Below are 22862 nucleotides of genomic sequence, written 5' to 3'. Positions count from 1 at the left end.
GGGGGGGGGGAGCAGCAGGTGCACGGCTTGTGGCAGGGGCTCTGCTGCCGGGCGGCTGCGGGCGGAGGCTTGGGACAGGGCAGGGTGTGCAGGCCGACCTCCTGGGGTGGGCTGGGGGTTTTGGTCTTCTCAGTCAAGGACAGTGGGCGGCCGGGAAGGGGACTAAGCAGGCGGTGGTGTGCTCTGACCTAAAAGATCGTCCTGATGCCTGAGCGAGGGCTTGGAGGAAGCAAGGGTGAGGCCCTGAGCTTGGGCAGGACCGGCGGGGCAGGAAAGGGCTGAAGTGGGTGGCTGCGTGCAGGAGGCAAGCACTGCAGGGCCCTCTGACAGGTCGGCCACGGGGGCTGGCGTGTGGGGTCGGGGGCGCTTCCTCCCTTCTGGGGGACTTCTCACACGTGGAGGGCGCTCTCCCGGGTGCTGCTCCTGGCCGCCCGCCTCCCCTGCCTGCTCCGATGATTGGTGGGCCTGGGAGGAGGCCATGCGCATGCTCAGCCCAGGAGCCCCACCTGCAGGCGGTGCGTCCTCTGCGCATGTCCAACTCCGGGAGCCCTCTACGCATGCCCAGCCCGAGGGGCCTTGTCCGCTGGCGGTGCTGGGTCCCGTGCGCCCGGTGTTGCAGCGAGGGAGCTCATTGTGTTGGACACCCGAGCACCCCCTCCAGTATCCGCAGACTCGGGAATAAAGGTGATATCGGTCTTCCCATATGCCTGCTTTTATCTGCTCATTGAGAAGCAAGTTAGAGATGGGGAGGAGGCGTCGTTTGCCGCCCGCTGCACAAGCCGGGCATGTTGGGGAGGGGCCCAAGACTAAGCGCGGAGTAAGCTGTAGGGGAGCAGGGTGGCGGGGTGGGGGTTCCTCTCCAGGACTTGCTGCCCCACCTCAAGTTCCAGGATTCACGCCACACGTTGGGACCTGTGCGTTTGTCCCCTGATGCCTTCTGCTGTGTCCACACCTTTCCACGCTGTCCTCACCCTCCCACTTAACCCCTGGGGACTCGGATTTTCTGCTTCCAACTTCGGATATATCAGATTTATTCCATTTCCATTCCTGTCTCCTGAGCTGTCTGTTGCTAGACCGGCCCTTTTGGGAAAGAAAGCGGAGGGGGTTGGATACACCATGCACTGGAGCGGTATTTGCTCGACTTGCCTAAGCAGCGTTTGATGGGGAGACGGGGACGGGGTTCTGGCCATGCCGTCGGAGGCTCAGCTGGGCGGTGGGCACGGGTAGAACGGGCTGGAAGTTTAGGGGAGGACGAGGACCGCAGGGGCTTTCCCTCCTGGGCCTGCGTGTCCCAAGCCCCAGTCTCCCCGGCTGTAACCGGGAGAACAGCACCCGCCCACCTGCCTGCCTGCCTGCCTGCCTGCCTGGCGGGGACTCTGCAGAACCAGAGTAGCTCAGCCTGCAAGCTGTGGGTCTTGGTTTCACAGGCAGGGGCTGTGTGGCCAAGGACCCAGACGGGCATGCTCAGGCGTGGAAAAGAAGCCAGGGGGACTGGGGACGGGGCAGGCCTCCGCACTCGGTCCTTGAGCCTCCACGAGAAGCTCCTCTGTGCGTGCTCCGTATCAGGTGTTTGTGGAGGGAGACAGGCCAGATGTGGGCCCTCGCCGGTGGAACTCACGCGCTGTCACGGGCATGAACCTAGCTGATGACCACCCAACACAGCCAAAGTTGTAACGGAGGCGAGGACAAAGTGCCCCGGGAGCTTTGGGCACAGGAGCCACCTTTGCTCAGAGGCCCAGAGTCGGGGAAAGCTTCCTAGAAAGGAGGGCAGCTGAGTTGTGTCTGGACGGATGAGTACATGCTCACCAGGGAGAGGCACGCGAGGCAGAGGGCACAGCAGGTGCAGACGTGGGAAGTACCTGGAGTGGAACTGGGGGTGGAGATCGGAAAGAGGTTCATCAGGCAGGCAGCCTGCCCCTGCCCCCCGCCCCGGGCCCCCGGGCAGATGGGGAAGGGCCTGGGTCCCTGCTGCAGGTGGCTGATTCTAACACGTGTCCCAAGGCCTACTCTCGTTCTGCAGGGTGTAAGCTGAGCCCAGAGAGGGCGCCTACTCACCCTGTGTTCCACGGCAGAGAAAGCTTGGTGAGCTGGGTGAGGCAGCGATCTGCGTCTGGCCTCACCACTACGGCCACAGCAGTTACGGCGTCTCCTGTGCCTGGGGGCTCCAGCCTGACACCACTCGCTCGTCTCCGCAGCCTTGGCCCTCTTGGATACCACGTGGTACCACTGGAGCGAGTGGTGGGGGGTCTTCTGTGATGCTCCGAGGAATACTTCTATTATTATTATTATAGTTTGTAAATGGAGGGCAGTGCTTAACCCAAGCATAGGCACTCCCAGGCCCAACATCCGACCTGGTCCTTGGTGGCATTTCCCGAGGCCCATGTTGACTCACTCGTGCCTCGTTTTTCAAGGTAACGGGAAACCAGCCCCCTTCCCGGCTGGTCGGGGCTGAGCAGAGGTGAGGAGAATTGAGGGTAAAAAGCACCTCTGATCTGGAAACAACGGTCAGGTCTGTAATTAATAGTTCCGCCACGCTGACATCTCCCAGACGCCTCCTCTCCTGGTGTCTCCACTGTTGTGTTTATAGGTGACGTCCTGACCTCACTCACACCTTGATTAGGACGGAGACGCCCCTCGCCGCCCTCTCTTGTCTGGGTCCCACCTTCTCTGCTGCTGAATCGGGAGCTCTACCATTTTTTTTAAAGTTAAATTTATTGGGGTTACATTGGCTAATAACATACATTTCAGGTGTCCAGCTTTGTAACACGACATCTGTACACCCTGTTGTGCGCTCACCGCCAGAGTCTAGCCTCCTTCCAGCACCACACACTTGACCCCCTTTACAAGAGGTTCCTACAAAATGTTTGTTAAAAATAACCCTGTCGGGCCGGCCGAGTGGCACGATGGTTAAGAGCTGGCTTGGGACGCCAGAGGGCCCCGGTTCAGATCCCACATATGAGGGCCAGTGACACTGCCCTCCACAGCTAAGATGCTGAACAACAGCTCAACCTGGAGCTGGGCTGCTGTGAGTTGCCGGCGACGGCGTAGGCTGCAGCCCCTGTGGCAGTGGGTTGCCATGGGCTACCGTGTGTAGCCAGCAGCCAGCGTGAGCGGCCAGCAGCCGCAGTGAGCGGCCGTCCAGAAGCTGGCAACTGATCTGCCTCACCCGGGAAGAGTAGAATGATGGTGCCAACTTGGGCCAGTGAAGCAACGTCCTCCACAACTAGACTGAAGAACAAAAGGACAGCAACTTGTCTGTTCCCATCCCCCAATTCCCCAATAAGAATCTTAAAAGAAAAAACCCTGTCAAACATTCATAGATGTGGCATGCTATTATAGACCTTAACTACTTAATAAAAATGAGAGCATACCCCAAATAGATTTTCATAGAATATGAATTCTTTACAAATCTGGTTTTTAGTCTGCACAAGACCCTGAGAGACCTAGGTGCCTGGGCCCGCACCATATCCGCTCGTGTCCCTCTCTCCCACCTCCACCTCAGGTGGGCTCTGGGGTCAGCCAGAGCTGGCTTCCGGTCCTTGCCCTGCCCCTTCAGGGCTGACCAGCCGAGGGCTCCAGTTGCAGTGGGGCCCAGCCGGGCTGGCGGTCCATCTTCCACCGAACCCCCTGAGCCCTGTGTGGGAGCCTGATTTCTCCCATTTTGTAGAGGGGGAAACTGAGGCTCAGTGTGGTCCCCCACCAAGGCCCAGAGCAGTGCCTGAGGAGCAGGCTGGCCGGCCCCCAGTGTCCCCCTGCTCCCTGCCCAGGAAAGCTGAGTTCCCTCTATGCCGTGGACCGCGCTGGGCTTCCGGTCGCCATAGCTCACCCTCCCTACCAAGCGAGGGCTGCAGAGCCAGGCCCTCCAGTGGCAAGGCCCCTCGGGAGGGGACAGAAAGGCCTAGGGGCTGTGCAGGGCTGCGGGGTGGGGAGTCCTGTTCCGCCTCTCTCTCGAGTTCCTTGTGTGGCCTCTGTCTCCTGGACCATGGGCTCCTTGATGCCCCCTTGGCTGGGAGGTTGAGGGCTGTTCTAAGATGGGGAGCCACAGCCGGTCCTCACGGTGCTCCCAGGCCCAGAAGTCTGAACGGAAGCCTCCTTCCTATGGCAGGAGGGTGGGATGGAGGTGGGAGGGGTGCGGGCAGCGGGCAGGAGCAGGCCCCAGCCCAGGGCCAGGAAGCAGCCTCCCGGTTCATGGCCCGGTTCCACCTCTGACCACAGAGGGAACTTGGACCCGTGGGCTCGTCCCCTCCCAGCCTCCGTTTCCTCACCCGTCAGATGAGGTTTGGGCGGAGGGCGTCCCTGCCTCCTCACAGGGCTTGGACAAGATCGCAGATGGCACAGGGCACCGAGACTCTACACTCTACAAGAAAGGACACACGTGGCAGCTGGCGGCTTCCTGGTGGGCTGGGGGCGGGTGGTCATTGGTAGGGGCCTCAGCGGTGTTCTCATCTGTGAGTCAGCGGTGATGGGAACATTAATTTATTTGAGTGGCTGGCGTGGCCCAGGGCCCAGAAGACAGCAGCCTGGTCCAAGGTTGGGCCAAGGGTTCCAGGGTGGGGCAGGGAAGGCACCCAGGAAGCCTCGCCTCGGGCATCTGGTTGATGTCCCTGAGGTCTGCTGGGTGCCATGCCCTGTGCCCAGCTCCGTGGACCCACCCTCCAGGACTGCCAGTCTGACGGGAGGGAGAGGGACTCACTACAACGGGGCCCCAGGTGAGTGGGTAGGATTTTCAGGACCTGCCTGGGCCCTGGAGTTGCTGGGAGGGACGGAGGCAGTAGATTCTGCCCTGGGGCCTCCAGAGGGAGCCAACCCTGCTGCCACCTTGATCTGAGGACTCCCGACCTCTGGCAATGTGACTAAATGTAGTCTGCTTAAAGCCACTAAGTTTGGGGCTGCTAACCCACAGCCACAGGAGACTGAGAGAGCTTTCCTGGGCCCCCTGCCCAGCAGCCACCCAGGAGCAGGGTGGGTCAGGCCAACTCTGGACCCCAGTGTCGGTCACAAGGAGCCCTTAGACAGCCTCACCCACAGGCATGGAGATGGGTGGACTTGGGCTCAGGCTGGCATAGGGCTGTGACCACCCCAGGCCCCTTCCCCCTGCCCCCAGGTTGCACTCAGGTCTTTCTGGAGGCAGATTGCCTGTCTCCCCCGGCCCCACATGTGTCCCTGGGGTCCCTCCTAAGTGGCAGGTGAGGAGTGACATGGAAGGAGGTGGAGTCTCAGGCCAGTCACTAGGGTACTTTAGGGTGCCCTGGAAACACAGCCAGCAGGGATGGCTGAGCCCAACAGGTCACATTGAAGTCACTTTCTGGTGTGACTCACACCTGTTTCACGGCAGCGAGGCCATTAGCACTAGGCTTGTCCGGAGGCAATGCTGAGTGCGTCACAAGCAGTACGGACTTTATGGGTCCTTAGCCTTTTCCACAATCCTGTACAGTGTCGTGAACCCTGTTTTCCAGATAAGGAAATTTTTAACAGGCTTTTTTATGGAGGTGAAATTCACATAACATAAAATTAACCATGTTAAGGTGAACAGTTCAGGGGCATGTGGTGGAGTCACAATGTTGTGCAACCACCACCTCCGTCTAGTTCCAGAACATTCCACCACTCTGAAGGGACACCCCGTACCCAGTAAGCAGTCACCCCATCTCCTTTCCAGCCCCTGGAAGCCACCAATCTGCTCCCCATCCCTGTGGACTCGCCTGTCCTGGACATGGCTCAGAAATAGAACCATGCAATACACGACCCCCTGTGTCTGCCTCCTTTCCTGTCGCCTAATGTTTTCAGGGTCCATACTCGTTGCAGGGTGTGTCACTCCCTCATTCCCTTTTACGGCTGAGTGTTACTCCAGTGTGTGGTTGTCAGTTCATCTGCTGATGGGTATCGGAGCTGCTTCTGCCTTTTGGCTGCTGTGAATGGTCTTGTACAGGCCCTGAAGCAGAGGGGAGGGGACCTGCCCAGAGCCCAGGGCCATTTGGGTGGGAGCCTGGGTTTGAACCCCTCTTCGCGGGGTCCAGCTGGGCTCTCTTCCACACCCCTCACCTCTCCAGCCTGGCCGGCCCCACATCTGGGACCATGACCTGGTGTTGCCCCTGAGTGTCAGGATGGGCTGGGGAGTGGTCAGCCAGCGTGGTGGCCCCTTCACGCTGCGTGAGCATGTGAGGTTGTGCAGGGCACTTCCTGCCTGAAGTTGCAGATTCAGCAAGTCCTGCAGTGGCCAGGTCTCAGGACCCTGGGGTCTGAAGAGTCTCAAACACTCCGAGGTTTCAGGAGACGGAGAGCCCTGAGCTGGGTACGTGCCCCACCCCCATGCGCACCGTGGCCTCAGCATCCTGCAAGGCCCTGGGACAGCCACCACCACCCGCGTGAGGTGACGTCTGCTGGCCCCTGCTTGTGCTAACTGACCACTTCCAGCCGACCCCTCCCTCCCTCCTGGCCCCAGCCTTCACCCCATCCACACCCTCCGACCCCCGCGGCCCCTGCTCCTTCCTGCTACCCCCATTCTGGGCCCGCCACACTGAAGCAGGGCTGTGGACAGCAGGGAAGGCCTGTAGGAAGGGCCCCAAGGGAAGAGCCCGAGGGGTGTCAGGGTGGGGAGAGCTGGCAGGGACCCCCTGGGTCCTCCGCTGTGGAGGGGGTCTGTGCTGCTCTTCCTGGAAGGCAGGTTCTGTCTCTGCTCCTCGTGCCCCCGGCCCCTGTCCTCCCACCTCAGCCTGGGAGCGGGGAGTCCTCTGTGGGACAAGCTCTGGGCCTAGAAATAGCCAAGTGTGGACAGAAATAACCCTGGCCTCCAAAAAGAACATGGAAAATTAAATAGGGAACATTAGCATTCGCCCGGCACTTTCCACAGCCATTGTCTCATTGGGAAGGTGGCCTTTTTCTCCTCATTTTAAACACATGGGCACTGAGGCCCAGACAGAGGAGGTGACCTGCCCGAGGCCCTTCTGCCAGTGAGCCAAGCCTTTGATCCCCGTGCTCTCCAGCACATGGCCTGTACCTCCACACCTCTGAAGCTCCACCTCCCCAGTGCTGCTGCTAGAAATGCCCTCGCTTGCTACTCCGAGAGGCAAACTCCTACTTATCCTTCAAAACCCAGCTAAAAATCACTTCCTCTGGAAAGCCTTCCCCAATCCTCTGGCAGGCAGGTGAGCCCAAGCATGGATCTCTGCCAGGACCTCACCACACTGGATTAGACCCGGGGGCTCGCTGAGACGGGATTTTGTCTTATTCATTGCTGCCTCGTTCGTTGCAGTATCCTCCAATTCTATGCCAAGGAGCATAGTAGGTGCTCAGTAAATGCTTGTCGAGTGACTGACTGATCAATGGACTGTTCTCACTAACACGTGAGTGGTGGTACGTTGAATGCCTGTCCCTTCTCCTGCATTTTTATCACAATAACCTGAGAAGTTAGCATTAGTATGGTTATTTTACTGATGAGCTCAGAGAGGTGAACTCACCTGCCCAAAGTTCACACAGCAACTCAGGGCTGGACTGCGATTGGAACCCAGCTCCACGAGCATGGATCTTCCTGGAGAGCTCACTGTGTGCCTGGCACAAGGCTCGGGTGGGACTGGTGGACAGTGCTTCTGACTGCCCGGCCTGTCCGCTCCCTTCTTCCCTTGTCCCTTGGGCTGGCTCTCGGGTGGCATCCGAACACCCTTCCTCACACTCCGTACCCCTTCTGTGGGATCTGGTACCGTCTGCTGAGGGCTCCTCCCAGGCCTGGGGGACATTTTCTCCCAGGAGCACCACAGCACACATCTCAGCAGGGATCCTGTGACGTCCCCCCTGCAGCCATTCGGGGGAACCCAGGAAAGGTCGATTTTCATGGGGAGACAAGGGCTTGGTGAAGTGGCCAAAAGTCCACGTTTGGAGGACCTGTATGGCTGCTTGGAGGGGGTAGTTCTGGGAACATCTATGAGCCACATTTGCCTCCCTCAGGCTGGCCCCCCACTTCTTATCCCCTTTGAGGGGGTACTTAGCAAGCAGAGGCCTGAGGCTTGTGAGAGATTTGGGGGTGTGTGTGTAGAGAAGCCACAGAGCAGAGAAGGGAGTGGGAGGAAGGTTCTAAAGCCATCACAGTGAAATAGGGTGCAAGAGAGGATTTCAAGGTTCTGGTTTAGAGAATTAAGGTTCTGGGGCTCTACTGCTGTTGCCATCTCTGAGGTCACCCCCAGTCCAACAAAGGCCCTGTGGCTGGGGAGGAGAGCAGCTCTGGGAACAGGGACAGGCCCATGCTGGGAGACAGGCCCACGGTGGGGACAGGCCCATAGCGGGGGTATGGGAAGGACAGGATAAGCTGCAAGGGAAATAGCATCCCAGAGGGAGAGATGGGATGGGAAGGTGCCTTGCGGATCCTGGCTTCTGCTCTGGGAGGGGCCCACTGAGAAGGTCTCAGGGCCCAGTGGCCACACTGCCTGCTCCCTGGGGCGCCATGATGGGATCTTCCTGGGATGCCCCATGAAGCACGTCTGGGGGAGAAGCCAGTCCCACCTGGCCACTCCAGGAATCCAGGCCCTGGGCTGAGCTGCTGGAATCGGCCTTGTGCCCACCCCACTCAGGATGCTCTCTCAGATGAGCTGGAGTGGGGGCTGCCTCATGGACAGAGGGTGGGCCGATGGAAACACAGGCAGTGTCGGGCCAGAGCCTAAGAGACACTGTCTCCCCCTGTCCCTCCAGGCAAGGCCTGTCCACTCTGCCTAATAGGACAGGCCAGGGACCACCGGGTGGCTCATATCCAGTCCAGTCTCTCCCTGGTGTCCATCTGTCCAACTGCCTGTCTCCTGCGTCCTCACTGCCTGGATTTGGGGTAGGTGCCAGCGCTGCAGTTGGAAATTCAGGGTACTGCTTGTCAGGACATCCCAGCCCTCGGGCGTGTTTCTCTCCCGCTCACACAGTGAGCGGCTCTGCTTCCAAGCTCTGTGACTCAAGGCAGGTGTTTACCATGCGCCCACCCCTCCTGCTGTGGCCACCTCCCCCAGCTCCCCTCCGGCAGGTGAGGAGACCGAGGCATGGAGTGGGGGGCTGCACTGAAGTCGGCAGAGTCAGAGGGCCCTGGGTCTCCCTGACTCAGTGCCACTCTTCTGCCCAGGCAGGCCAGGAAGCTGCAGCGCCCCAGCTCCTCCAAGCAGCGTTCCAGGATTGCGGGCTTTAGCTAGGGATGCCCCTCCAAGAACCAGGGGGCGGAGGTGCCTTACAGTTTGGCCGCCTCTCCCAGGCCCGCAGCGCCACCTGGTGGCTTCAGGCCCCCAGACACCCTGGCCCAACTGGTGTTCCCCGTAGCAGCTACCTGGAGGGGCTTCCCAAGATCACTGGCAGCTCTGAGAACCCAGGAATCCTGCACCCGGGACCCAGCCCAAGATGTGCCCCCACCTCTGTCCCTCGCCAGGTGTGTGCAGGTTCCAGGGGAAGTGCAGAGATGGGGCTTAACCTAGAGGAGTGGGTGACAATGGGGGAGGGTCTCAATCATTGTGACCGTGTGGGGAGGGGACAGATGTCCTGTTGGGAGAGAGACCCTCAGATTATACCTGGCACAGGGAAGGTAGAGGATGCTGTTGAATGAATGAATGAAAATGAATGAATGTGCTGGGGCCTTCCTGGGGGCCTCCCGTCCCCTTCATTAGCTTAATCACTAATTAGAATGCTGAGCGCTGCACCCCCCCCACACGCAATACACATATATGCACCACAGTATATGCACATACAACATTACAAACACATACACATTGGCTTCTCATCCTTACAATCAAACCTCAAGGTAGGTGTCAATCATCCTCCCCTGACAGAAGAGGAAGCGGAGGCCCAGGATGGCACAGGACTCGCTCCGGGTTGGAGAGACTGGTGTGGCCAAGGGGGCCTGGTGTGGGTGGGACATGCTGCTGCCGCTGCCTGGGCTGTGCCTGGAGCACCACCCTGGGCTGGGCGATGGCACCCTCTCCATGAGCCTCTGGCGTTAGGGTCTCAGGAGCTGCCCCCAGCAGCCCCCCTTGGCTTTGCTCTGGAGAAAACAGTGAGGTGGGGCTTCAGAGCCCTGGACCTCACCCACGTGCACCGGAGCTTGGCCCCTAGCCCCCTGCAGGCCACTAGGAGGGGGCACCCATGGGGTGGGTGGGGTGGAGGGAGACCCTCCCAGGTCCCAGGACTCCACGAACAGGTCCCCCTCCTGCATCTGGGGTGTCCTCCTCTTGGCCCTGGGGTCAGGCAGGTCCAGGTGGGGATTCCAGCTCTTTTTCCGGTGGCATTGGGTACCCTTGGCTTGGTCCCACTATATCTCTGAGCCTCAGTGTTGTCCTCTGTGAGCTGGGCACATAGGCCCCCTCAGGTGTGGAGGACTGTCCCTTAGGGTGTGAGGACACGGTGGTGGCTGGCCTGGGGGTGTCTTCACACACTCGAGAGCCCCTCTCAGGCACCTCCCAGGCTCCCCGTGCCCTGCTTGGGCAGGGCACAGAGAGCCTGCGGAGGGGACGGGAGACATGTGGAAAGGCAGGGGGGTCACAAGTGTGGGGTGTAAGCCAGGACGTCAGGGTGGGACATCCATCTCCACAGGGCGCCCCCACTCCTGCCTCAGGCATCAGAAGTCTCCGGGAAGCCGGGACGGGCGCCACTGTGACATTTCCTGCTATTAATGGAGCTTAATCTAAACAGGCCCTAATATTTACCTCCAGACGCCTCCGGCCTCAGAGGGTGCCAGACAGCGAGAGTGATGAACCCCTCCAGCCAACGCCATCCCCCACCGCCCCAGCTCTTCCCTGGGCTGAGGACAGAGACCCATCTGTGTGTGAGGCTGGAACTGGGGGCTGGGGGCCAAGGTCTGAGAGTCTCCTGGGTACCCAGACCTCCAGTTTCCCCATTTGTGAAATGGGGGTGACAGTCCTGACCTCCCAGGCTTATAGGGAGGTTCAGAGAAAGGGACAGTGGCGCTTTGTAAGCCCACAAGTAGTGCCACAGTCCCGCCCTCTCCCTCGGGTGTTGGCTGACTGACCCATCCCCTCCCTCTCCCTCCAAAACATACCTTTGGTGATATGACAGGACACTGTGGGCTTTCTGACTGCCTTGCCCACATCCATATCTTCTCCCCGGGCAGGTGGAGCGGGCCCAGGATGGGGTGAGGACCCATCACTCTGCAGGTCTGTGCCCCCAGCTACTGCACCCACACCCAGCCCACAGCCTGCCACCTGCATCCCCTCCATCCCCCGGGAGGCCCCAAACCTGCCCATCAGCGAACCCACCACCACAGCCTCTCCTGGGGAGCCCCTGCCTGTCCACAGGACAGCTGAGTGGAGGGCGGCACACATAGGCCCCCGCCTGGCTCAGTGCCCCATGGCGACCCCTGCCCACCAGCTGAGTTGAGGGCACCAAGGGGATAAACAGGTTTAATTTAGGATGAGGACTTCTGGTTAAGGAGACTGTTTATATCAGATATAAATACACATGGCATCTCACGTCACTCGGGCTTCTGGAAAACCTGGAAGGGAGGCCATGAGGAGGGGGTGCAGAGGCCTCACACCCTGCCCCTCCGGGACCCGGACAGTCCTGGCCTGGCCTCTGGGACCCCGGAGGAGGAAGCAGGCCAAGCATCTGTGGGAGTGCAGGGGCCCAGTCCCCAGACCCCCTACCCCTCCAGTTGCAAAGGACAGGAGTGGAGATGGGGGGGCACCTAGGCCCTTCTAGTGAGGGTTCTGCATAGGGGGCCATCAGACTGAGTTCTCAGGGGCGCGAGGTCGGCCCCCGATTCCTGCCCTGGCCCCAGAAGACAGGTAGCCACCCTCTGAAGCTTGAATGGTGGAAGGCTCCCCCTGGCCCGGGGGGTCCTTCACCTCCAAGGAACCCAGGTTGGATGGTTGGATTGCAGACGTGGGGACCAGAGGCACACAGAGGCAATCCTGGAGTCCTGGCCAGAGAAATGCTGCCTCCCCAGAAAAGGCGGGGGACAGGATGAGCCAGGTGAGAGCCACTGGTCAGAGCTCTTCCCCGAGGGGAGAACAAAGAGCTCTGAGTGTGGGGATGGCGACCTCGGGCCGGCAGGCCTGGGTTTCAGCTGCTATGTGTCTGCCCTTGGCTTTCTCATCAATAGGAGAGGGCCATGAGCCCTGCCATCTTCCTGGGGCAGCAGGCAGGGTCTTCTGAGACCATTCCTGGAGTGGGGGCTTGGGAAGGGGAGCAGTTTCCATGGGACAGGCACGGGGTGCTGAAGGAAGTGGGGCCGATTCTGACCCAGCCGTTGCCTGGCCGTGGCACCCATACTTGGTGCGTAAACCCTCCCGCACTGCGGAGGGTAGGAAATCGCCTTTGTGGGGTGGTTGTAGGTTCAGGTTTCACCCCAAATATCCAACTACTGGCTCAGAGCAAGGCAGCCCCTGGGCACTGTGCAGTCTTACTATGTGATTCATGGACGCCCCGGGTGCGGGTCCTGCACCGAACGCTTCATGTCACTCATGCAACCCTGTGTCCCCTGACATTTCCTTCCTGTCCTTGTTCTCTGTGGGGTAGGGGTGGTGGGGAGGTCACCTCTTCAAGTTGACTTTTTAACTCTCCTTGGAGTCCCCAGTACCTAAAAAAAATCTTTGTCTCTTTTTCCAAGGACCTCTTTCTGGGGACAGAATGGCCCAGGTAAGAAGGCACTCCTTCCTGGGTACCCCTCTGCGTTTTCAATGGACACAATATATACGCCAGGGCTAGCCAATAATCAGCATTCAGACCACCAGACCCCCCCTGGAGCCTGTGGCAGACATTGCTAATCAACCGAAGCACAGCGGCCTCGCAATCTCTCGCTGGGGCTCTGGGCAGCCATCACCAATCGATCAAGGTGAACCCGATGTGCCACCCACGCAGAGCCGGCCTGCCGTCTGGCCCCCTTGCAGACTACGCCTCAGGCCCGTTGGTCAGGGCCTGTGTGAGGGCGCGGGGGCCGGCGCTAAGGATGTGGCAGTGGCCCGAGCTCTTGGAGCTCTTGCGCGCGCTGACCACGTCGCCGACGCCGGGCTCGCACTCCGTGTCACGCCGGCGGAAGAGGCCGCGGACGGTGGCCTGGAAGCCGCTGGTGACGAAGCAGTAGACGATGGGGTCCATGCAGCTGTTGAGGCTGCTGAGGGTCACGGCCACGTGGTAGGCCACAAGGCTGGAGCTGCCCGGCAGGTCGGGCCACAGCGCCACGGCCACCTGGCGCGCGTGGAAGGGCGTGAAGCAGACCAGGAAGATGACGAGCACGGTGAGCAGCAGCTGCACGGCCCGCACGCGGCGCTGGCGGCCCTGCTGCAGGCCCGGCCGCGACAGCGCGCACACGATGCGGCCGGTGAACACGCTGATGACCAGCAGCGGCAGCAGGAACTCCAGCACGGTCAGCGCGAAGATGCGGCAGCAGGGCCCGCCGCCGGCCGCCACGCCCAGCACGGACAGGGTCACGGCGCCCGCCGCCAGCCACACGAGGGCGCACGTGGCCCTGGCGCAGGCGGGCTGGCGCCAGCGGTGGGCGCCCTCGGGCCGCACGATGGCCAGGTAGCGGTCCACGCAGATGCAGGTGAGGAAGAGCACGGAGCAGTGCATGTTGAGGAAGTAGCCGAAGACGTGCGGGAAGGCGCAGCGCAGGCAGCCCCGCGTGCCGTAGAAGACGGCGAAGCGCGTGGGCAGGGACAGGCCCACCAGCAGGTCGGTCACCACCAGGTTGATGGTGTAGATGACCGACGGCGTCTTGGCCCGCGTGCGGCAGCAGAAGACGTAGAGCGCCAGCCCGTTGAGCACCAGCCCCGCCAGGGAGATGACGCCGTGCACCACCATGAGCGCCACCCACAGGCGCGGGAAGGTGGCGTGGAGCTCCTCGTCCAGCAGGGCGAACAGGTGGAACAGGGGCCGCTCCGGCACGCTGAGGTTGGCCCACGCCGTGACCGTCGCTGTGGCGTTGGAGGCCGTGGTCGGGGGCCCCGTGGGCGACACGGAGGGCATGATGGAGGCGGGCAGGCACACGCCCCGCGCCTGGGAGGACAGAGATGGGGTTACCCTGGGGGTATTTGAGCCCTGCCTGCAGGCTGGACCTGGCTGGTCTGCCCACCGAGCGCCTCTGCCTGGCCCGGCCCTGGCACTTGCCATGTGGCGCTTTGGCAGAAGACGAGGGCTCTGAGCCTGCTCCTCCCTGTAGCAGGAGAGGAAAACCCTTGACGCTGCGCAGAACCATCACCAGGACTTAGAGAGAAGACAAAGGTGATGGGTGCGGCCCAGGTAGGAGGGTAGGGCCCAGGGTGCGGTGGTTCAGCTCCGAGTCTGCTTCCTGCCTTACTCTGTGCAACCTCAGGCAACTCACTTAGCCTCTCTGTGCCTCGTGTCCTAACCTAGACGGCTGGGACTGAGGCGCTGTGAGGATTAACTGAGCGCAGCAGCACCCAGCACATAGGTGGTGCGAGATAGGCTAGCGTTCTGCTCAGACAGAGCCTGGCCCGTGGTCACCCTACTCAGATGCTCACCCCATCGCACTGACCCCAGGCCCGTGCGTCACGACCCCTGTCCTCTAGGCCACCCATTGGCTCTCACGTCCTCCAAGCCTGGCACCCTGGATGAGGGTCCTCACAAGGGGCTTTTCCCAAGGGGCAGGGATGGGGGGCTGAGAACAAGCCTCCGTGGGCACCCCAGCTCCCTCCCAGCCCTGAGAGGCAAGCACCCTTGTCTTGGAGGCTGGAGCCAGGTCCCAGGGGCAGCGGGGCCTGAGTGGGTGTGAGTTAAATAAACGCTGTGCTCACGCCCATCCAGTCCTGGTGGCCCAGACACTGTGGTGGGTGCGGGTTGGGGGCTGGGCGGGGGCTGCCCACTGTTTATGTTCCTGCTGAGCTGTTTAACTTGCTGAGATTTATCCCTTTATTTATAAATGAAGGGTTAACGGCCCCTCAGCCCCACCCCGGCTGGGCTGATCCTCCAAATAAGGACATTTTCGGCTTTTTCAGGAGAAAGGAGAAGGCTTTGGAGAGCAACAGGGAGGAGGGACCACAGCGTGCCCTCCCCCACCTTCAGGGGGAGGAGGGAAGACCTCTCCCCCTCCTGGTGATGAGGTAAATGGGGCATCTGCTGTGAACAGGACAGACACTGCCCACACCCCCGGCCGGCTGCATGGCCTCTGGCAACAGGCTCCCGCTGGCAGTTTCTACCCTGTGGAGCAGGGACTCAGTCCTGCCTGTGGCGGGGAACCAAATGCACAGCCTGGCGGGGGTCTGGGCACTAGCTGAGGCTCAGGTCCCAAGCTGGCCAGGAGGGAGGCCTGGGCAGGGCAGGCAGCCGCCTCCATCCTTGGGCTTAGAAGGGTCAGCGCCTGCCCAAGGTCACCCAGCTGAGCCTGTGCCTCTGTACCCCTGAGGCTGCAGGGTGGGGTCAGGAGCCGCCCAGGCCTGTGACCAGCCCCTCCAGTCACCCCCAGCATACGCAGGCCCAGGCCTCTGGGTGGGCTACCTTCTGCTGGTTACTCCTGGCCCTAACATACAGGGTTGACGGGTGCAGCTAGGGAGCTAGGGACATCTGGGCAGGGAGAGAACTTCTGTGGGCGTGAGGGGGCGGCGAGGGTGGGCGATGAGGCAAGGGCATGGGGCTGGGAACCCCTCACATCAGCGCTGTGCGCCTCGTCGTCTGAGGCATGGGTGATAGAAGGTCCCCGGGAAGGAGAGGGCTATCACCCAACGTGTCCCTTCTCTACTATGGAAAAACCATGCGTGGCAAAGCACGGGAGGCCAGGAGCCGGCCCAGAGGACACAGGGCAAACAGTTTTTGGACTCCTTTCTACATGCTTTTCAGTTTTCCGATGTGTCTGCACTAGGCCGGCTTCAGTGTCACCATCAGAGACAAATAATAAACATCACAGAAAGTTTCCTCTGGGAGAAAGGCCCAGGATGACGCTGGCCGCAGGGATCCTGCCTTCCCAGAAAACTCCCCAGAGCCAGCCTTGTATGCTGGCCTGCAACTCAATCAAGGTGCTGGGGGTCCAGGCCAGGGCTGCCGGGGGGCGGGGGGATACACAGGATGCTTAGAACGTCCCAGAGGTGAAGAGAGAGATGTCAGCCAAGCACACGCTGATTCTCAGCTCCGAGTCTGAACCCTGATCCCAAACAAAGCTGAGGCCTGATCTCCGTAACATGATGAACTTTGATATCTGTGAGTCCTGATCCTGTTCACAGTCTGAGCCCTGATCCCAGGGACACAATGAGATTAGTTCCCCGTCACACTCTGAGCCCTGATCCCAGGGACACAATGAGCCTAGATCTCTGCCACGCTTTGAAAGCAAACCCAGGTCACACTCTGAGCCCTGATCCTGGCCTCAGCCTGGGCCCTCACCTGAATTTTCACACCCCCATCTCTTCCCCTATTCTCTGCCGAGTATGGGGCTCGCTCGCTCTCTAAGACCCGACACCCTACCCCATGGGTGTCACCCACCCATAGATGGGTGCCACCCATACCCATCTATTCCCCTCCCCTCTCACAGTGATTCATACTGATTTAATTATTCAAGGACCCCTGTCGGGGGCATCTCCTCACGGCCCCTTCCGTTCTGAAGGATAAGGAGCGGAAACGGTGAGACTGCAGGCCCGTGCTTGGCCCCGGGGGCTGGGCCTGCTGACGGCCCTGGAAACCCACCCTCGTGGGCTCTCTCCTCTCGGGGGCGGGAAGGGGCCAGGCTGGGAGGGTCTGGGCTGAGCGGGCCCCTCCTGCCTGCCCCCACATGGCCTCCGGAAGGTCACTCCTGCTGTGGGCCTCGTTTTCCCCACTGGGCTCCACTGCCTCACCTCCTCCTCCTCCTCACCCCACAGGACGGCCCCCTACGCACCCCTGAATCTGCCTTAGTCGAGCGTGTGCCCGTCCACGTTCTCAGCATGCCCTGTGCGTCTCCTCCACCTTGCGTGCCCCTGGCCCCTCTCCCACTGGCCACGTTCCCATTGAAGATGGGGCCCAGGCGGTGTGGGGCTGTCACAGCCAGCAATGGCCAGGCCACGGGTGTTGTGGAGAGGGTTTGAACAATACCAGGAACCAGCGGACATGTCACTCTGAGCCTGTCTCCCCGCCTGTGATGCAATGACAGCGCCTTCTCCCTGCAGTTTCCCAGGGGACTCATGGCGGTGGCTTCTGTGAAGAGCCCGTTGTAACTCCTCCCCGTCTGGCCTACAGGCCGCCTTCATTTACACATGGGGAAACTGAGGCTCTGGGAGCGACAGACTAGGACTCAAACCCGCGTCTATCTGGGGTGAACCTGCAGCCAGGTCCTCGGTCCTGAAAGGGCAGGTGGGTCCCCTAGGAAAGCAGCCCCCTCTGCTGGCAGCGCATGGGGCACCCACTCCCCACGTGCCTCCCTCCCGATTGGCTTCTAACTACAGCCTGGAATGAGGGGGGAAGAGGAGAAAAGTTCTGCTCCTCTGTGGCGACAGCCTGGGCCAGGCCTACCGCCCCCCCCCCCGTGCCCCGGTCTGAGCGGGGAGCCACGGACCTGACCCTCAGCTGGGCCCCAGTGGTGAGCAAGCAGAGTCCCCGAGACCCAGGTTTAAGTCTGGCTCTGTCGGGACCTTGGCCAGGTCAGTGAGCCTTGTTCTTCATTTGCTAAGTGGGGTCACTGGTATTTTCCACAGCCTGAGGCGGGGAGGCATGACCCTGCCCCGGGAGCCGTCTGAGGGAGGAGGAACAGTCTTGGGAGCCAGTCTGAGGGGTGGTGGCAGGGCATTGTCCTGGGAGCCAGTTTAAGCCCCGTTTCCCGCTTCCTGGCAGGTGCCCGTGTCTGGCTAAGGTGGAACAGACTCTGAAGCTGGGGCCAGCTGGCGGAGCCCAGTGGGCAGGAGCTGTATCCTTGTGGTGCCTGGCACGGCGTTGGGAGGCTTGTCACTCCTCACCAGCCAGGCACTGCCCACTGCCCACTGCCCCAGCCGGCTCCACCCATCCACACTCGGAACAGGGGTGCAGTCTGCTGTCTGGGGCTCAGGTCAGTGGGGTGGGGGGTGACTGGAGTGTAACCAGAGAGCGTCCTGGTTTCATCTCAGACTGTGACCTTAGTCTCTGAGCCTCGGTTTCCTCAGCTGTCAAGTGGGCAGAGTTAGAACCCGCCTCTGAGGCTGTACTGATGCATCGTCCAGAGGTGGCACTGGAAGGGCGCTGAGGGGGTTTTGGTGGGTGGGGGATGGGAGACAGGGCCAAATATGAACAAGGGAGGGGATTAAGAAAAGGGGGGCGCCTCTGGAGAAGGGCAGCAGGACCAGCAGGGGTGGGCATGGGCCAGGCCTTGTAGAGTGGGTGAGTTTTGGTCCTGGGTGGGGCTGAACAGCTGGTGTGCAGCTGTGGGAGAGGAGGAGGCAGGGGCGCCAGCTGAGCACCCCGTCAGCCCCCACCAGCCAGCTGCCTTCCTCCCCGCCACTAGCTTTTAGCTCTGGGGGCCTGTGTCTCCCTTCCCTTTCCCCCCTCCCGTGTATCTCAGACGAAATGAGGTGTCTCGGAGGCAGGGTCAGGATTTCCTCCACCTGCCCAGGCCCCGGGCCTCAGTCTCCCCAGCTGCACGATAGGCAGAAGGCTCTGCGGGCACGTCCAGCTCCGCAGTGCTCCCCAGTCTGAACATCCTGCGCCTCCTGGAACAGCTTCGGCTGCCGGGCAGCTGCCCGTGTCTCTGGACCTCCAGGCACAAGCCCTTAAGACTGTTCTAGAAGGTTCTTCCAGGGAGGAGGGCAGAGGGATGATGGTCGAATCCTAGGGGCTGAGAGGCCGGGGCAAGACCCAGGCCCAGTGCTTCTGAGGGTAGGAGGAAGCCCTCGCAGACCTGCGGGCAGGACTGCCCGGCCTCCCTCCACCATTGGCGGAATGAAGTCCTTCAGCGGCTTGGCCCTGCTCCCTTCTCTAGCCTCGGGCTTGAGCTCCTGCAACCTGAGCTCCAGGCTCCCTCTCCCCCAGAAGCTCCCCCAGGCTACAGTGATTAGTCACAGGGGTGGGGGGGAACTTCATGACCCAGCCCTGCCAATCACACCAGCCTTGGGGCACTTGAGGCTGCACCTGGTGTGGGAGTGCCCGGGAGTGCCCGGAGGTGGGGGGGTGGGGAAGGGTGGAGGGGTCGGGTGCCGTTTGCTGTGGCATCGTGCATGGTGAGGGCAGCCCCCACCCCACGCCATGTGCAGACCTGGAGCCCGCACATCACAGGCTTTTTGGAGCTTTGCCCCACTGTGCTGCTGCATGTGACCAAGAGTCTGCCTCCCCCGCCGGACTGGGAGCATCGTGAGGGTGAGGCTGCTGGGGCTGGGGCTGGGGGAAGGGAGGGAAGGGCAGCACTCCATCGGTTCCTCCAGCACCCAGACGGCCTGGTCACAGAGTGGCACTCATCTTTCTTTGGCTGATGAACGTGCGTGAGCCCTGTCAAGGCCACAAGGTGAGGCCCATTTCTCACCCTGGCGTTCAGTGCTCTCCCCACCTGGCCTGGAATTAGCCTCCACCCTCAGCTCCAGCCTCACTTTGAATTGGTCCTCCAGCTGAGCAGGGTTGACGTCTCCTCTGGGAAGCCCACCCACTCATTTCCCTCGCCTTGCCTCTGCTGCTCATGAACTGTTTTTGATTCAAGTCTCAGAGCCTTAGTTCCTTCACCTGTGATGCTGGGCGTCATGTTTGTTGAGTGAATAACGGAGCAAACCAATGACTGAAATCTGGCAGAGTGACTGGAGTGCTGGGTGGAGTGTGTGAGAGATATCAGATGTCCCCCACAAAAGGGGAACAGTAATAATTATAGTGCTGGAAGCTTGTGGTTTCTCCACCTGAACAGAGTTCCTACCTGGGCCCATCTGCCCATTTTTGGGGGGAGGCCCGGGCACCCAGGGTGCTCAGCGCAGGACTTCTCAGAGCTTTGTGAAGCTCTCAAACCCAGGAATCTTCCCAAAGGGAAGAATGGGAATCTTTCCTGAGTCATTTGATCCTGTCCCCTCTTGGGGCCCCCGCTCTATCCAGCCTTACAGCCATACCAACTTATGAGGGGCTGTGCCCCGCTGCCTCCACTCACAGCTTGCTGTGTGCCCAGCAATGCAAGGCCAAGACCCCCCCGAGGCACAGGGTGCTGGGACCTGCCCACAGACCCCAGGGGAAACCTGAGCCTTGCTGACCTCCCCACCTTGGCAGCCAAGGTGGGGGTGTGTCCTGACCACTCCTTGGCTCCTCCGGGAGCCCCCCACCCCCATCCCTGTGTGTCCTCTGCGGCTGCCCAGCTACGGAGCAGGCGCCAATTCTGCAGCCTGGCTGCTGCCCTCCCTGCCACATAGGGGACCGCAGGGGAGCCTGGCCTCAGCAATGGGGCAACAGGTGGCTGCCTGCGAGTTTGGCCTGGATCCCATGTGCTGCCTGCAGTGGCCGCACCAGGGCTGGGAGGGGCAGGCATGGAGGACAGGCTCAGCCTTTCCCGGACCAAGAGGCTCGGAGCATCTGCTGTGGGCCAGGCGCCCTGCTGGACACTCTGCAGTCCTGGGTTCTGCAGACGAGGAAGCAGAGGCCCAGAGAGGTGAGCGACATGCTCAAGGTCACACAGCGTGAAATTTGTGGAGCTGGGAATCAAAGCCAGGTCCATCTGCTCCCAGGTCCAGGCAGGGGTGGGCCCAGGCCAGGTGGACGGGCATCTCTAAGCCTGGGGTTTGTGCACAAGGAGGTTCTCGGACACAGAGTACCCGTGTGTGCCCAGGCCGCCGGCGGGGTGGCCCTCATGGCCTTCTATGGCCAAAATAGCCATTATTGATTGGGTAGCTGGGCGTTTGAGACCCCCCCAAGCGGGAGCAGGCTGGCTGTGGGTCACCCAGCAGGCCCCAGGTGGTGCCGGCTGGAATCTAGGTCCCCGTCCTGGCCAGAGCGCCTGTCACCCAGCTGGGGGAGCGGGGTCACTTGTGGGCGTGGGTGGAGTGCTGTCAGAAGAGCACCTGGGCTCTGTCGCAGCTGACGCTGTCTCTCATTTTACTGTCGGGTGAAATGCAAGTTTCCCGGGGAGGGGCAGCCCCAAGCATTGTCGTACTGGGGGTCCTGTGGGTGCTCAGACAACACCCTGTGCCACCCTGACTCATTCCTCACTTCATCTTGACCATGGCGGCGGCTGAACGCCTCCCCCGTCTACCAGCCCAGCCTCTCTAGGGGCAGCAGGACGGGGTCCCGGCTGCACCTGCCTGGCCTCTGCCTGCTCCTTCTCCTGATGGGCCCTCAGCCCAGTACTCCGTCTTCGCATGAGCTGGGCCCTCTGCCTGGCATGCCGTCTCTGCCTGTGTCACCTGCTGAAGGCCCTTGAGCCCATGTCACCACCCCACACAGTCCCCCCTGAGCTCCTCTGGCCTCCTGGCACCCTGGACACCCTTCCCCTGGGGCAGAGCTGGAACTCTACGATTCATTGTTGTCTCCAAGGTGACTTCTTCCAGGGTCTCATTGATCCCTCCCCAGATCCCCCAAGTGGGTGCTGCCAGCCCCATTTTGCCTGTGAGGAAACTGAGGTACAGCGAGGTTAAGAGGTATGTCTGAGTCACCCAGCTGGGGGTGAGGAGCCGAGGTCTGAGCTCTGCCCTGTGGACCGCACTGCCTGCACCATAAGAGTCCACCACGGCCTGCTGCACAGAGAAGGGGTCAGAGGCCGGGGGAGCAGCTTGCCTGGGCCACACGGCCAGGAAGCTCCTGGAGGGGAGGTGGCCCTGGGTGACCCTCTGGCAGGAGAATCTGGGGGCCAGTGGACAGGTCCGGCGGCCTGCCTCAGGGCTATGAGTGCAGCCGCCATCCCGTCCATCCCGTCCACCCCTTCCGTTCCCAGTTCTGCCCAAGGCTGCACAGCTGCTCCTTGTCTGTCCTGCTCAGCGCCCTGGCCACAGGCCAGTTCCCAACCCGCCTGCCTGCCCCCCTCGGGACAGTGTTCCTTCTCACAGGGCAGTTACAGCCAGCGAGAGCCAGGCGAGAGCCAGACTCCAAGGTCCATGCTGGGGGTTAGGCCGGCGGGCCTGAGCCTCAGTTTCCCCACCCCTAAAAGGGTGGGGGAAGGGCGGGGCTGGAGCATAAAGCCTGAGCTGTGGAGTGGCAAGTCTGGCCCTCCACGGGGGTGTGCCCCCCCACAGGACCTGTCTCCACGAACCCCTCAACCCCCAGCCCTGCCCCAGCCCGGGAGAAGGAGGTGGCCGAGGTCCCAGAGCTCAAGTGCCTCTGGGGTCCCCCCGCCTCGTGCCTGGACAGTGGGGAAATCAAGGCCAGCTTTGGGCACCCAGCGGACGGTCACCGGTAGTGCTGTGCGCGTGAATGAATGGATGTACGAAATCCAGAGCAGGGGGTCGGGGCCCAGCAGCACAGGTGGGGCTGCGGCAGGAGGGGCACCGCGGGAGCCCTTGGGAGCGCCCCCTCCCCCTCTCCGCACCCAGCCTGGCCGGCTTTAACGGCCCTGCCCTGGGGCTCAGTTTTCCCACCTCTACAATGGCTCCCCACTGGGCGGGACCGCAAAGCCCCTTCTGCAGTTATCGGCCGTCTCTCCCTCCCGCTGCCCGCCTGGGGAGAAAGGACACTGGCACTGACCAGCTAGGGAGGCCAGGCCCGCCCTCGAGGACTCACCTCGCCTTCGCCCACCCGGTGGCTGGAGACGGAGCCCGCGCTGCCTGAGCCTCCAGGGGCAGCTCTGTGGCTACTCGGTCAGGCCGCCCAGAAGCGCCTTCCTGGGGCCTGACGTCAGGCCGGCGCCCGGGTCTCCTTTTGGGCAAAGGCAGCAGGGGTGGGGGCGGGGTGGGGGCGTGGCGGGGGCGTGGCGGCTCGGTTCCCTGTTCTCCCCCCCTCCCCACGGCCCCCTGGAAGAGCCTGGTTCTAGGGCCCTGGGGGAGGAGCTCGGGGCCTGCAGAGTCCACAGCCCCGCCTGGCAGCGGAGGAAACTGAGGCACCGAGGGGCGGGGCCA

General features: G+C 61.7%; 1 protein-coding gene across 1 annotated transcript; it reads right to left on the bottom strand.

The window, feature by feature from the left end:
- Positions 1-12487: 12487 nt before the first annotated feature.
- Positions 12488-22590, bottom strand: GPR20 (G protein-coupled receptor 20). The gene is made up of 2 exons (XM_019657822.1): positions 22528-22590; positions 12488-13965 (listed from the first exon to the last, which is right to left on the bottom strand). The coding sequence occupies exon 2, from the start codon at positions 13933-13935 to the stop codon at positions 12859-12861; it is 1077 nt and encodes a 358-aa protein (XP_019513367.1). The 5' UTR covers positions 13936-13965; positions 22528-22590; the 3' UTR covers positions 12488-12858.
- Between the last annotated feature and the right edge of the window lie 272 nt (positions 22591-22862).

Source organism: Hipposideros armiger, unplaced genomic scaffold, assembly GCF_001890085.2.
Source record: "Hipposideros armiger isolate ML-2016 unplaced genomic scaffold, ASM189008v1 scaffold_280, whole genome shotgun sequence".
NCBI classification, from domain to species: Eukaryota; Metazoa; Chordata; class Mammalia; order Chiroptera; family Hipposideridae; genus Hipposideros; species Hipposideros armiger.
The sequence above is the reverse complement of the archived record's forward strand: the minus strand, read 5'-3'. Positions and strand labels throughout refer to the sequence as shown.